Source organism: Diorhabda carinulata, chromosome 7 (genome assembly GCF_026250575.1).
Source record: "Diorhabda carinulata isolate Delta chromosome 7, icDioCari1.1, whole genome shotgun sequence".
Taxonomy (NCBI): domain Eukaryota; kingdom Metazoa; phylum Arthropoda; class Insecta; order Coleoptera; family Chrysomelidae; genus Diorhabda; species Diorhabda carinulata.
The window spans coordinates 16907685-16923201 of record NC_079466.1 but is presented as its reverse complement, the minus strand read 5'-3'; the positions used below and the strand labels follow the sequence as shown (position 1 = coordinate 16923201).

The following is a 15517-nucleotide window of genomic DNA, read 5'->3' as shown; positions in this document are numbered from 1 at the left end:
GCATTTGTCACAACATGTAGCCAGACAAGTAGCTGTTTTTTTTCTTCAGAACACGCTGGAAATCTGGTTTAAAAATATACTCCCCAGCAAAATTAATGCATATTTTGTTATCTGACAAGTAAATTTTAATACAGAAGAATGTACTGCAGCAACATACCACAAATCCAAGTGGTACTAAGATTATCCATAGTACAATCATCAATTTCTAGAGTATTTTCTGTTTTATTCTATGGTGTAGTGGTTAGACCACAACTGAGGCTACTTTGAAAAGATTGGAATCTTTTGACATGTAGATATATCAGCGTATTTTGAAAATATTGTGGACGGAACACATCACCAACATGGAAGTTATGCAGAGACTAGGCAAAGAGTAGGAAGTCCCACTTCACTTCACCAAGATAAGAGGATGGGGCATATTGGTGAATAACAGACCAGTTTGCAGGCAAATTGTCAAGGAGGCCAAGGATCACACCAAGCTATAGTGCCAAAAGTAAGGTAAGGTACTTCACAAATATTTTGTTTGGAGCTATCAACAAGAAATATGCAATGAAATATAAGGAGACGACTTATGGTTTAGAGTGCCTGCAACCCCAGCAAATTGAAGAAGATGACTATAATTTGGAGATTATTTGGACTGACAAGAACAAAAGCTGTGAAATGTGATTTTCTCAAATGAATCTAGACTTTTTAAAAGCTTGACGTATATTAGTGCACATAAGTTATTGTGTTGAATCAGAAATAATATGGGGCAGTATTAATATGGAGATTGTCTTGATACTCACCTCTTGTTAATCTATTAAAACTATAAGTTGTATCTTTCACTGCCTTGGTAAAATATTTCCTCATAACAATTCTCTACAGCAAATCACAAGATTCGTCCAAAGTTACATTCAAGAAATTGAAACCCAATGGTATGCCAGTTAATAGCCCTGACTTTAATCTGATAGAGCCACTTTGGGATGTAATTGATAGTCACTCATAGACTTTATTGAAACCGCCTCACAGTTTACATGAAAGTCATCAATATATAGAATGCTCTTAACTAAATTTATTGCCAGATGAGGAAATACACCTTATGAAAATAGGCCCATCGTTTTTTGAATGTCTCATAAACGCCTCTATTTTTCATACTACATTAAATAATACCTTCATTTTATATTTGTGGATGTTTTGGTTCCATCTTCCTACAGTACTTTTTTCTCCAATTCATTGTAAGTTTTTAAGATAAAAAATTGAAATTATGCACTAGGACTATGCACTTTTGTCTAGGAGTGTAGTTATTATAAGACCATTAAATGAAAATAATTTAGAGAATTTATTCTCGTTTTTTTAATATTTAACCAAGACATCACAAATTTAATTAATGTAGCCTTAATTTATGAATTCAAAAAAACAAATTTGTAGGCATAGAATGAAAGGTGACATAACATTATGGAATCCAGGTTGTGATCATGCTGGAATAGCAACACAAGTAGTTGTGGAGAAGAAATTATGGAGAGAAGAGAAAAAAACGCGACATGATATTGGTAGAGATAATTTTATTCAAAACGTGTGGAAATGGAAAAATGAGTAAGCTACTAATTATTTATTTAGTTTAACTTTTGATCCTGCTAGGCATTTATATTATTTGCAGAAACAGAACTTGTGGCTATATATACTTTATGTAGGTGACAAAAAAGTATAAGAGCAAAATTTTATTGTCATTATGTTATAAAATATATATAATGCATCTGTTACATATGATCATTGATTTCAACTAGTTAATAAGTCTCATATTTTTTAGAAAAGGAGTGCGCATTTACCATCAGTTGAAAAAAATGGGCTCATCTTATGATTGGGATAGAGCTGCATTCACAATGGATCCCAAATTATGCAAGGCTGTAACTGAGGCTTTTGTGAGACTACATGAAGATGGGACAATTTACAGATCTAATAGACTAGTCAACTGGTCGTGTACATTGAAGTCTGCAATATCAGATATTGAGGTAGGCAATCAATGTTTTTGTCAATTCATCATTGTATAAATTCTTACAGTAAATGACATAGCATTAGAGTTCGTATAGGTACTTCTATGTATTTGGTTATTTTGAAGGTTTGTTGATGCATTTTTTAAATCTTTTTTCTGTTTGAAGCTCTGATACATGTAGTAAGGTACTTATGTGGTTAATAAATATTTTATGGGGATTCCTCTTCTGTTTAAACTTTTTATATACAACTTTTGGATTTCATACAACTCGATATACAAAAGGCAAAGTATTTCAAACCAACTTTTCTGAATAATGGCTGTTCAATTTTATATTTTTGTGTCTAGCTATGGGCAACACCTCAAATTCTAAGGTAGGTGGAATCTCTAAAAATTATTTCTCTAATTAAATAAACTACAACCCGATTTTTCTCTTTAAGTTTGTCAATAGTAATAGCATTTCTTTGTACAAAGCTTGATGCCATACATCCAGATAGGCTTGATTGTTCATAGAAAAGGAGATTGTTTTCGAGTGTTAATTTGGATGTTATACCAAATAAATTGTGATATTTGGATACTGTTTAGATAAAAAGTTAGACAATGCTATTTTCTTGGGTAGATTTTGGATTTTCTTGGGAAAGCACATACTAATAATTTTCATTCAAAATTTTCATAGCACAGCAATAATATGAATATTTTAAGAAATATTAATAATTCTCTTGATTTTTTAGGTGGACAAAACTGAGCTTCCCGGCCGAACATTCCTTTCTGTTCCTGGTTATGATGAGAAAATTGAATTTGGTGTTTTAGTACATTTTGCATATCAGGTAGAAGGCTCAGACGAAAAATTGATCGTAGCCACAACTCGTGTGGAAACTATGTTGGGAGATACTGCAGTAGCTGTCCATCCTGATGATGATAGGTACTATAATTATATATAATAAATATGTAAATTACGCCATCATAAATAAATATAGGTACAATTATTTGGGTGGAATGCTGTTGTATTTGAATAAAGCTGAAATTATTACTGACATTTCTTTCATTCTAAAATTCCAAATAACAACAATTTATACATTTTAGATATACACATTTGCATGGAAAATACGTGATTCACCCATTCTGTGATAGAAAAATACCAATTATAGTCGATGATTTTGTTGAACTAGGTTTTGGCACTGGAGCTGTTAAAATTACACCTGCCCATGATGCAAATGACTATGAAATAGGAAAAAAGCACCATTTACCTTTTATTACTATTTTTGATGATGCTGGAGTTATTGTAGGAGGTTATGGAAAGTTTACTGTAAGTATTATCTATATGTCATACACAAAAATTGTTTCTACCTGTCCTTCACAAACTTTGAAACCATCTAACTGATGTGTTTCAAAGAGATTTCATTAAAAAGATATTCATGCAAACCTGGTTTTAGAACATTTTAGGCATATCCAGTATATTCATGTAATTGATTTATGACTTTTTTAGACATTTTCACTAAAATCAAGACTTGAGTTCAAAATGTGCTGAAAGTTTTTTGTGTTTTAAAAATCAAAAATTAGTTTATTGATTTAATCAATAAAAACAGCTAAAATACAATTTTTGAGTACATTTTTGAAAATTCTATGAGGTGTGGTAAAAAAGCTGAATGAATTGTTAGAATTACTTAGCTGCACCAATTTCAATTTCTATGTCTTATACTCTAATACTGAAGAAATAAAAGTAAGAATTGAAATTGCCCGCAGTACATTTTATAAAATGAAAAACTTCTTCCGATGAGAAACTTGAATAACGAATTGAAAAAGAGAATGATAAAATGTTATATATACTCGATCCTTCTCTATCGAATGGAGGCAGCTAATTTAATCAAAGTAATAATGAAAAAACTGGAAGCCTTTGAAATATTTAGAAGAATACTATGAATATCATGGACAAATAGACTCGCAATAGAAGAAGTTTTATGCAAATTGGCAATTCAAAGAGAATTATTGACTACCATAAAAGCCCGCAAATTAGAGTACTTTGGTCATGTAATGAGAGAATGATATGAATTTCATAGATTGATTATGCAAGGAAAGAGAGGTATAGGACGACAAAGAATATAATGGCTGCGAAACTTATTGAAATGATTTAACTGCACATCAAACCAATTGTTTAGAGCAGCTTTGAACAAAATACAAATAGTCATGATCGTCGTTAACCTTCGTCTGAAGAAGATACTCTAATTTTTTCAGCCAAGCAGGGACTGTATGCTTCTATAGCCACTTTAATGAGATTGTGTTTGTAGTAACTATTGTGAAAGTTGAAGAAGTTCTAAACAAGGCTAACAAATGTCTATAGAATAAGGTAGTAACTGTGAAGACTGAAGGATTATGATTGATTTAAAAGGTGTAAAATGAGTTTGTTGGAAGTGGGAAGCACAGGGATGTTTTTCAACATTAAATATAGAGTTAAATGTGCAAAAAGTGGAGAAACCCATTTGTCAAAACAGGTGATTGGACTACCGGAATGTTACGAAATGATGTAAAACCTAAAAATGGGCCATTGACTGTAGGCGTACACTAATATTGTTTAGAAGAAACTCTTACAATTTAGTGGACTGGAATAGTTTATTTTTTAATATAAAATACTTTACTGATGATTTGTAGTAAACTGAACATTTATTTTAAGCGCTGTTGGCGCTTTTACCAATAATGTTCAATATACAATGACTTCTTAATCATGACAATCCGCCATGGATTTAGTCCCTTAAAAGAATACATGAAGCAGAGGCAGTCCTGTAGAGAAGTGGTTAGTAGACAATAATTTCAAAATTTCATATATCCAATAGACTTTTTCAACTCTTTGAAACCATCTGGGATGACAAAACACATATCAACATCAACCAAATGCCCTTTGCTTTTAAGTTTTTCTTATCATAGAAGAGTGAGTTGTTTTCTTCTTTTCAGTTGAATAATTCATTAACGAAATTGAATATACTAAGATTAGCGGATAAAAACTAATCAAATCCCTTATGGACTCAATTCAATATATGTATTTTGAGGATTATATAGTTTGCTGACATTTCCACTAATAATTTACTAAAATTCATCAGAAATAATACAGCGATCAGTGAATTTGAATACTCCAAATTATATTTTTACAGGGAATGAAGCGTTTTCATGCAAGAAAAGAAATTGTGAAATCTTTAACGGAACTAGGTCTCTACATTGAAACTAAAAACAATCCTATGGTAGTACCAATTTGCAGCCGTAGCAAAGATGTTGTGGAACCTATGCTGAAACCTCAATGGTAAGGAGTAAAATTCCAATAGTAGAAATAATAAATCAGCCAAGTTATGTATTATGAGCAACAAAAACAACTATAATACGATATAATGTGTTGAAAAGTAGTTTCATGTATTTGTTGTAGGTATGTAAGATGTGGAGAAATGGCTCAAAATGCTATAAAAGCAGTAAATGATGGAGACTTGAAAATAATACCAGAAATGCATGTCAAAACATGGCATCATTGGATGGACGGTATTCGGGACTGGTGTATTTCTAGACAGCTATGGTGGGGTCATAGAATTCCTGCCTATTTTGTTACTATAAAAAGCAAACCTGGCCATAAATTACAACCAGGTGTAAGTATTACTGAATATTATAAAACAAAGTTCTCCGCCACATAGGTATTTAATTTGTCAAAGTTTATTAATTATCCTCTAGTATTAGTTTTTCTATAATTTTTGAAAGACAGATAAAAATTTTTACGTTTCCACTACTTTAAGTCTTCATCAAAATATTTTGATTTATAATTATAATTATTAATAAACCTTAACTTCTACTGTGGCTTGCTCTGTTATAAAAACATCTAGGAATTCACCCTCGAATTGAAAGTAAGCCAATTTTATAATATATCTTCAAATACACATATTTCACACTTAGTTTGATTTTTTAATGAAGAAGTTGAGGTTTATGAATTATGATTCACATTGTATATGTATACTCTAATTTTTAAATTGGTTGAATACTCATGATTATGTAAAACTATTTATAAATATATATAAATTTCTTATTTCTTAGACCTCTTTTATGTTGTTGATATTAGGTCTCTATCAATTAAAATTTCTTTAAAATCATACAATATTGACGCTTCGACTACTTTCAATTTTTATGACAATATGATTTTGACACTGACAATTAGGGAACTTTATTAACCAACCTACATCCAAATAGAAATCTGTTTTAACAAGAAACAAATTATTCGTAGTTGTATTAAAATATAAAAAATAAAACTATAAATTTTACTTCAATTATATAGGTCTTTTTTATCATTGATAGGTTTCTCGTTTTTATGTATGAACGATTTTTAAAAATTCTCTTTTCCGTGTATTCGATTCCGTTTCAAGAATTTTCGATTCGTTATAATTTAATGTATGTTTTTTTGATATTTCGAGGTTCATCAATGCAATTTCATTTTTTTTATCATATTGCAGACCCTTTAGTCTATTTTGTATATAGTGCAAATATCTCAGTTAAGTGTTATCAACTTGAATACATTAGTTATCTTGAGCATTTCAGGCATATATTTTACGCTATATACTTAGATGAAGATTAATATCTTAGCTCATAAGATATAATAGCTCATAATAAAATGCAAACCTATGGTATTTCTTGTATTTCTTGTCCATCTTTATTTCCAATTAAAGCCTCTACAGAATAGAATTATTCAATTAATAGCTTTATTTAGATGATAGTCTACAGTTATTACCTCTTGATTTTCTCTTTCTGTCACTATTCTTAGTAGAATTAAAGAAATAATATTTTTTATATCGATAAGCTTCTCTAATCGGTTTTTTTAATAACTTATGTGGATTTTCTTCTTTTGTATTTTATTACTAATTGTCAAACAGAGAACTTTTTGCTCTTGGAAAGGTAATAAATGTAGTGACAAGTGCTGAAGGTAGAGGTAATAATTCTTATTTTAACATAGATTTTGATTTAGTTTATTTTTAGGCAGAGGATAGTGAATTTTGGGTATCTGGTAGAACAAAGGAAGAAGCATTGTCGAAAGCTACCAAGAAATTTAATACAACAGAAGATGATTTGATATTAACACAGGATGAAGACGTGTTGGACACTTGGTTTTCTTCAGCATTATTCCCGTTCTCTGTTTTCGGATGGCCTGATGATACTGAAGATCTCAAAGTATTTTATCCAACATCTTTGTTAGAAACTGGTCATGACATTTTATTTTTCTGGGTCGCTAGGATGGTCTTTATGGGTCAAAAATTATTAGGAAAACTTCCATTCAAGTATGTATTTACAGCTAATTTTTGATTTAAAAATATGTATGGACATGGAAACTACTGTTCTTATTCTATTTTCTGTATTACCTTTTCTTAAATTTTAATGGAAGTGTACTTTCCGTAATAGAAATGTGATTAGGTCCCAATAGATAGCAGTGAGAACTAGCAAAATCGAACCAATTTTGCTGGAGAATTAGTTGCCAAAGAAATAATTTTGTTGCTCCAGACGATATCTCAATAACGAATTAATTTTGTAGTAAAAATTTTGAAAATATATTTTTAAGGAATTGGAAACAATAAAATACTTTGGCAAGTAATAGTCACAAATTTTTCTCTTATATAGTGATTTGATATTGTATTTGCAAAATTTTTGCTCATAAATAAATTTATCATTAGCGTTATTTTTAAATATATAATAAAATAAATCAACTAAATTAATTCTTTGGCCATGAATTATTAATAAATTCTCCAACAAAGTAATTTTATATTGTTGACTTCTCACTGCTAATTTTTTATACCTACTGTAACTTCTAGATGCTTATTGATATTATAAATGCTTGCCATCTTTTCCACTGTATATATATTTATATCATAGAATGACTACATCTTCAAACTTGGAATTTTTTCCTCAAATTGAAATCTAAAATTATAAGTTCTGACATTGTTAGCAATGGAAACATTGTCTTTGTCCAAACAACTTGACAATGCAATATCAAAATAAATATTTCATTTCCACAACCCCCTTAAATCAAAAGTATTGTTATTTCAATCCTTTATTTTTTTTTCTATTTTAGAGAAGTGTATTTACATCCCATTGTCCGTGATGCTCATGGAAGAAAAATGAGCAAATCTTTGGGTAATGTCATAGATCCAATGGACGTTATAACTGGAATATCTTTGGAAGCTCTGAATAGTCAATTATATGAGAGTAATTTAGATATCAAAGAAATAGAGAAGGCCAAACAGGGACAAAAGCAAGATTATCCTGATGGAATTCCAGAATGTGGTACTGACGCTCTTAGATTTGCTCTTTGTGCAATGTGCTCTGGCAGGGATATCAATTTGGATATTTTACGTGTTCAGGGATATCGATTTTTTTGTAATAAGATCTGGAATGCAACAAGGTAACGCAATGTTTAGTGCCTTCAATAATATATCAATATTTTATCATATTTAATTTTTTAAAAGTTACTTTTTTCACAAATTGTTAATATATTCCTAAATGAATTATGTATAGTTGATTCTGTAATTGAAAAAAATTGCCAATTTGTCTTACAAATTGCCAAAAAGGAAGTGAAATATTTAAATCTTCCAAAAAGTGGAAAACCAAGAATTCCTACCGAAAGAACAGCAGAAAAACTAGTAAGAAGAGTTTTGTGAGTGAGAGAGTCATTGTTATGGATGATGAAAAATACTTCACACTTGCCAATTCGGAAATCGAAGAATATAGAACAATATTTTTCAATCAACTAATTCACATATCACAGTTATGTTCTCCCTAACTATTCCTGTTGCTGTGAAATTTATCTATGCTCATACATTAACTTCGCCGGTGTAAAAAGTAATCAAAATATAAGAAAAACGTAAACCAGGATATTATTTGTGAAAAATTTAAACACAACACTTTTCCCAATGTGTTCACTTTCTATAGTCTTTCTTGGTTTTTTCGTCCTTGATAATTCATTCATGCACAATTCTTATTTCGCCGTCATGTTCGGTAGAGTTATGTATATGCCTTCCGGAAGAATCTGAAAATCATTCATATCCAAATTCATATCATATCGGCTTCCTCTAACAGTTCAGTGGTAAAAAAATCAAAGCTGTTAATAGTCCGATAGGTGGCCAAGGGCTCGTTAACGACCCAGAGAACAAACACGGCCAAAACACGTACATCCTACTTAAATAAACAAAAAAGAAGACATATATCACAAGAACAGCTAATAAATATATGAATACTGATATATGAAAAACCAATGACACAGAAACTACTTAATAATAAAATTTAATTTAATGTACTTAGTTAGATCTGATTTTTTGACGAGTTTGGGATATGGTGTTCATGTATTAACTGAAACTAGTAATTAGTATTTTAAAAGTGGCTTACGAGGAGAAACATATTTGGGAACTTCTGTTTTAGATGGTTGTACTTTTAATGTCGTCTGCAAATGACCATGCGTAATGGAATCATTTCTACTCTGGGGGGTCATTAACGGCCCATTTGGGTTTTAATGGGTTAAGTTATAAAAACAATACAATATATTCGACGCATAAAATCTTGTTCACTAGGTCTGACTAGGCATAAAAGACGCGTTCAGCTTTTCTTCACTTGATATCTATCATAAATAATTCCTCACTCTTTTCAAGCAAGAGAAGCTTTAGTGTACTTTAATTTAATTTTTATTAAATCACTTTTGTTTCTGTAAAAATCTCAAAACTCGTCTTCTTCGTGTAAACAATAAAAAAAAATTTTGGCGCCCTAGGCTTCATCCTACTTAGCCTGATGATGAATCCATGACTGTCTAAAGTGTAAAATAATTTTGAAATTAGGCATAGAATAATGGTCGTTGTTTTTCAGATTTGCATTGACCTACTTCTCTTCAGAATTTGAAGCACCTTCTGATAATAAATTAATTGGAAACGAAAGTTTGATGGACTTATGGATGCTCAGTAGATTAGCCACTGCTATTACTGAGGCAAATCGTAATTTAACTGCCTATGAATTTGGTCATGTTACCACTGCAATTTATAATGTTTGGCTGTATGAGCTCTGTGATGTTTATTTGGTAAGTATTTGTTTAGTTTGAAATTGTTTTCAGTTATTTTCACCTAAAAAAGCAATTACAAATTCGACATTCTAATGATAGTTTCTGATTTTTATTTACATGTAAGTAACATTGGTAGATTTTAGAATTCATTTCTATAATTCAGTTATAATGAGATTGCATTCAAAAACTCACAACCAAGCAAAAATAACATAGAGTTGACAATGTATGGTTTTTAATAGAGAAAATGTGATGTCCTTTTAATATTGAATAATAAAAATTTTTAGGAAATATTAAAACCAGTATTTGCTAGTGATGATAATGAAGCCAAAAAAACTGCTCAAATAACACTTTATAGAGCATTGGAAATAGGATTGAGACTTTTATCTCCATTTATGCCATTTATTACTGAAGAATTGTATCAACGATTACCTAGACCAAAAGATGTAGTTGAGAAAATTCCAAGCATTTGTGTTGCCAGTTACCCAAGCGAAAAAGAATATTACAGATGGAAGAACGAGGATATAGAGGATGAAGTGTATTTTGTGCAAAAAGTAGCAAAAAGTATCAGGTCCGCTAGAAGCGATTATAATATTCCTAATAAGACAAAGACAGAAGGTATGCTACGTATAATTTGCTAAAACTGCTTTATGAATTTAACTTTAAATGCAATTATAGAACAACATCTGTTTATCTTTATCTATAATGTACTAATCTTAATACATTTTGTTCATTATGCATCAATGATTAAGTCGCTAAGCTACATATATCAACTAGTATATGTTAGAAACATTGCACTCCTATTTCAATAGTGCCATATCCCAAAAAAAATTCAAATTGACATGTATAGTTTAAGATGATGTTTACAGGATTTAATAGTGCTATATCATCAGTACTAACAGATTACCCGTGAGGCGCCAAATGTCACTAGTACAATGATTTACTCGCGAGTGTATTCACCATAAACAATGCCGTAAGCCAGAATGCTATCTCATTTTGTCGAGATATGTTCCAAATATGATACATTTTTAAAGTATTTTAACTACTAATATCCAACAAAATCATAGAAATTATTAGAAAGAATGTATTTTACTTAAACTAGTCCTTTCTAAAGTCCTACAGGCAAGAATGTAGAAAAAATGGCTCAGGTATAGCATTATTGGGAACCAAAATTACTTTGTTGTTAAATTTTTCGTGATTTGAAGGTGTCTAAAGAACCAACTATTGTAAATATCTCTTGTAAAATATTGAGACCAGAAATTATTATGTAATGAATTAAACACATTTAGAGCCACCAAATGAACTGTCACATTCGACATTTCCATTAGCTCTTTCTACACTAGTGTCTCCAGTAGCAAATTCAAATACAAAATCTTCAATTGACCATTTTATTCAAATAAAACATCACAGAAGCAAATGTTTTCAGTTAAAATTATGTTGTAACTCTATATTAATTGTCATACCTTGTTTTAAAAAGCACAATTCTAGTAATTGGATTCGTTATAAATTTTCAAAGTAGTTTACACTAGAGAAGGACTGACAAAAACTACATTCCAATTCCCAAAATTGACCTGTCTCTATTTTTTATTGTTAAAATAAGCTCAGTACTTGATGATGAAATAATTTTAAATGGACATATGTAAAAATTAATAAAATATTATCTTTCTTATACATTAATGTAGTAATATTTATTAGGACAATATTTGTTATTTTCAGCGTATATTCAGTGTAACGACGAAATGACTGCAGAAATTATGTTGAATTATGAATCGGCACTTCAGACTTTGGCTTTCTGTTCAAAAATCGCTGTTAACGAAACAGCACCTGATGGTTGCACTATTCTAACTGTTTCGGACAAATGTGAGGTGAACTTACTGCTTAAAGGATTAATCGATCCGCCTAAAGAAATTGCAAAAATCCGAAAGAAATTAGATTTCTTACAATCAACTCGAGAACGATTGAATACAGCAAAAGACGCCTCAGATTATGAATCTAAAGTGCCTCTAGAAGTTAGGCAGTTAAATGAAGAGAAACTGATTCAGACCAGTGCAGAGATAAGTAGATTGGAAGCTGCTCTCAGTTCGTTGAGAATTATGTAAAATCCAACTTTTTTATACTTTTTCTATGAAGCTTGTTGTAAATGTTGATTTAATTTATTTTAGAAGCATGTTGTTGCTAATTTAATATACAATCCAGTAAGATTACATGAATATCTACAGGAGAGGTGCCCAATTATATGTCTTACTATCCAGTTATATTGGGATAAACATGTTCATTTTATGAACTTTAATTTTAAATTCTCTCTTATTGATATGAGAATGATTGGGATGTCATAAGCAAATACAATATTAATAGATACGGAAAAATATATCCTCAATGTAATTTTTACAGAACTACTATTTATATTGTAAAAGCAATCTTTACATTACATTTAATTGCATTTTATATGAGTGAATATCATCACACTATAGTCTTGGAAGAATTCACAAAATAAATTAGATTCTTCATTATCATGAGAAAAAATCTTGTAAATGCATTTTTTTATACCACAGAGAGGTTCTAGGTCGATACATTTCTGTCATTTATATTTGTTCCTTTTTTTCTATTTTCCGAATTACTGGGAATCTAAAAGAAAAAGACCTTATTGTTCTTACCTCAGAAATTGAATTTCCTGAGACATTAGCTTTGATTTGATAACGTGGGAGTTTAATACTTTGATAACTGTCAGAATGAATCTCTATTTCACGTTTCCTCACATCTTTCAGTAACAAGTATTTCTTTCTTAAAGAGGATTGCACAAGATTAGATGGCATTTTTCGTGAAAGTTCGATTGGTAGATCTCCTTTTCTAATCTTTCTACTCAAAATCATAGTAAAAACCTTTCCACGTTCATTTTTTGTTCTTTCCACAACTGAGATTTGCTGATGAGATGACCTTGATCAGAGAGGACCTTGTTATCATAAGTCTAATTCTCTCTATTCTGGAAAGTGAAGTTAATGGAAGTTACCAATTCTAACCATTTTATAAAGGCCGAGCTCTGTCATTGTAGACACAGATCCCGATTCAACTTTGACTGTTTCATTTTATTTCTTGACCTTCAAATATGTTCTTGATAAATCTGTTGTGTCTAATGTGATAATGGTTTACTTTTAATTTCCTTTCCATGGTTGTATTTATTAAGTTCCTTTCTTCTCCAATTTCTTCTGAAACTTTATTGTTTGTTTTTCTTATACCCAAAATTTTCACGTTTATTTTTCCATATCTGCATTTCTATAGTTTTTTACCTATTTCATATTCTTCTATTGACCAAGATTCACAAGCATGTAGTTGAATTTTTTGTGGGACTATAATTTGATATGTCTTTGCTCGCTTTAATGTCATATAATTGTACTACCTAAACAACAGATCCGCCATACTTGTCGAATGACTTGAATTTTATGTTAATACATTCAGTGTTACCAAATGTTATTCAATATGTATTCGTTTCATTGGTCTTAACCACATCGAATAAAACAGAATAATTGATCCTGTCCATAATTTAAATTCATGATTTTTACTGGATTACATCAGTCATGTAACATTTTTTTTAAGTTGGTGTGTATCTTGAAACATCATAATAATATTTGATTATGCAATGCTTCATAAATTAAAGAAAATAATATTTGTTTATAATCCAGACAGTAGCGGATCTATATATGAAGGGGGACAATTTTCCTCGGGAGGAGGAAAATGATTTTCTGAGTGAGGACAATTTTCGACTCGTTGGCGACAATTGTAACATTCTTACCGTTTTTAAATTTGCTCTTAAAAAAATATATGGAAGTTTTAATTAGAAACTATACTGTTATTTTTCAGATATAACAATTAAAATTATAATATTACCATTTAATTATACAATTTGATAAATTCTTACAAATCGTTCCTCCCAAAATGTACTTTTATATTAAAATACTAATTGCTTAATCTTAAAGATTCGTCATTGATGTTAACGTGATTTTGCTGCTTACAAGGAAATTTTACAATAAAGGAAGCTCTATTGACTCAATATATGAAATAATTAGAATTGAAGTATACTACCAACCAATAATGATTCAATTTGACACTTCTTTTTTACTTGTTAATGATTTTGTGACATATCTCTCAGCGATGTTCCTAGAATCTCAACTTTCATACTGTTTGAACGTCACCAAATCACCACTAGGATTAACAAACTACGTAGTCGGTATTCTTCGGAAACAATGACCGTTATAAGTTTGCGGATTTTTTAGTTTTAAAAACGTGGCACTTTCAAATGGAATTTCGGCCATCTTTTTTTTCAATTACATTAACAGATGATTTACCTCTATAGTAATTGATAAAAAATCTGAACTTCTACGTTTTGGGTTGTCTTAGAATCGCTTCCGGTATAGATCCAAGGTAGGCTTCATTGATCGATGATATCTAGCTATATATTTACTTTCTCCGGACGCTACGTATGAGGTTCACTGTACTTGGAAATTATTTTATTTAAAGAAAAGTTAGCTTCATCAGAAAAGAATATATTCGATGGAAACTTCTCACGTCGCCTTATCATTTCTTCGTAAAACTGACATAGTCATATGATATACCTGATGTGGGCAGCATGATTTTCGCCCAATAAAACCATTGACAAATGTGATCATCCTACAAAGAGAAGTCATTATGTCATCAGAAACAATAAACGTGTGTTTTTTTTCTTTGTTTTTGTAACTAACGATTACATTTAAGTTTTTATATTGGTATTCTTGATCCGCTACTGAATTCAGAGAAGAAATTAGGGAAAAACTAAGTTTTTGGATTTGTTACAATAATAAATTATGTGAGAAAAAGAAGACAACCATTTAAATAGGTTTGTTCTGACCTGCTAATCGGGTCCGTACTTGGAACGGTTATTGAAAGCGTTTAAATAATACTTTCTGCGCAATCTCCGGCTTTGCACGGTTCTGGTAACAGTACTTGCCATCAACCAAGTATCGAAAAGACCGCCTCGGAAACGGTTCACGAATAATGTTAGTCGGTTGGAACACAAAACAATCTTTCGTATAACGGTAACTGCCCGGTTGGAACACGTGATCTCTATTGCGCAGAATCGTCATCATACCAAGGTCGGTCTTTTGATGGGTTGGAACAAATCTAATAATGGACTGCAGAACATTTTGTATGCTAAAATAAGGATTTAGTAAACTGATTAAAATTTATCTTAAATCAAATGATCTTATAATATTGGTTTGGCTGCTTCTCTTTCTAGAATCAATCGATTGATATAAAACTGATTTTATGAAGCTTGCTGCTGGCAGCAAGTTACATGACGATATTTTTGTTATTTTATATATTAGTTGCTGTAATATTACTTAATATTTGTATATTTACCAATTTTTGCAGTTTTATATCTAAAAATCGTGAGATGCTGTATTACAAATCAATACCAAAAATATAATCTTAATAGTGGCAAGAACGCTAAAATAAATATTTATCTACAGTAATAA

The 15517-nt window shown here is 30.5% G+C and overlaps 1 protein-coding gene across 1 annotated transcript in view; it reads left to right on the top strand.

Annotated features, from left to right (window-relative positions):
- LOC130896751 (valine--tRNA ligase) overlaps positions 1-15517 on the top strand; it is a 17558-nt gene extending 2041 nt beyond the window's left edge. The window contains exons 4-14 of the mRNA XM_057805048.1: positions 1405-1569; positions 1784-1985; positions 2695-2885; positions 3047-3269; positions 5107-5252; positions 5373-5586; positions 6959-7257; positions 8046-8375; positions 9827-10034; positions 10301-10631; positions 11730-15517. Of these exons, the coding sequence (XP_057661031.1) occupies positions 1405-1569; positions 1784-1985; positions 2695-2885; positions 3047-3269; positions 5107-5252; positions 5373-5586; positions 6959-7257; positions 8046-8375; positions 9827-10034; positions 10301-10631; positions 11730-12112 (2692 nt within the window). The 3' untranslated portion in view covers positions 12113-15517. The remainder of the gene's footprint in view (positions 1-1404; positions 1570-1783; positions 1986-2694; positions 2886-3046; positions 3270-5106; positions 5253-5372; positions 5587-6958; positions 7258-8045; positions 8376-9826; positions 10035-10300; positions 10632-11729) is intronic.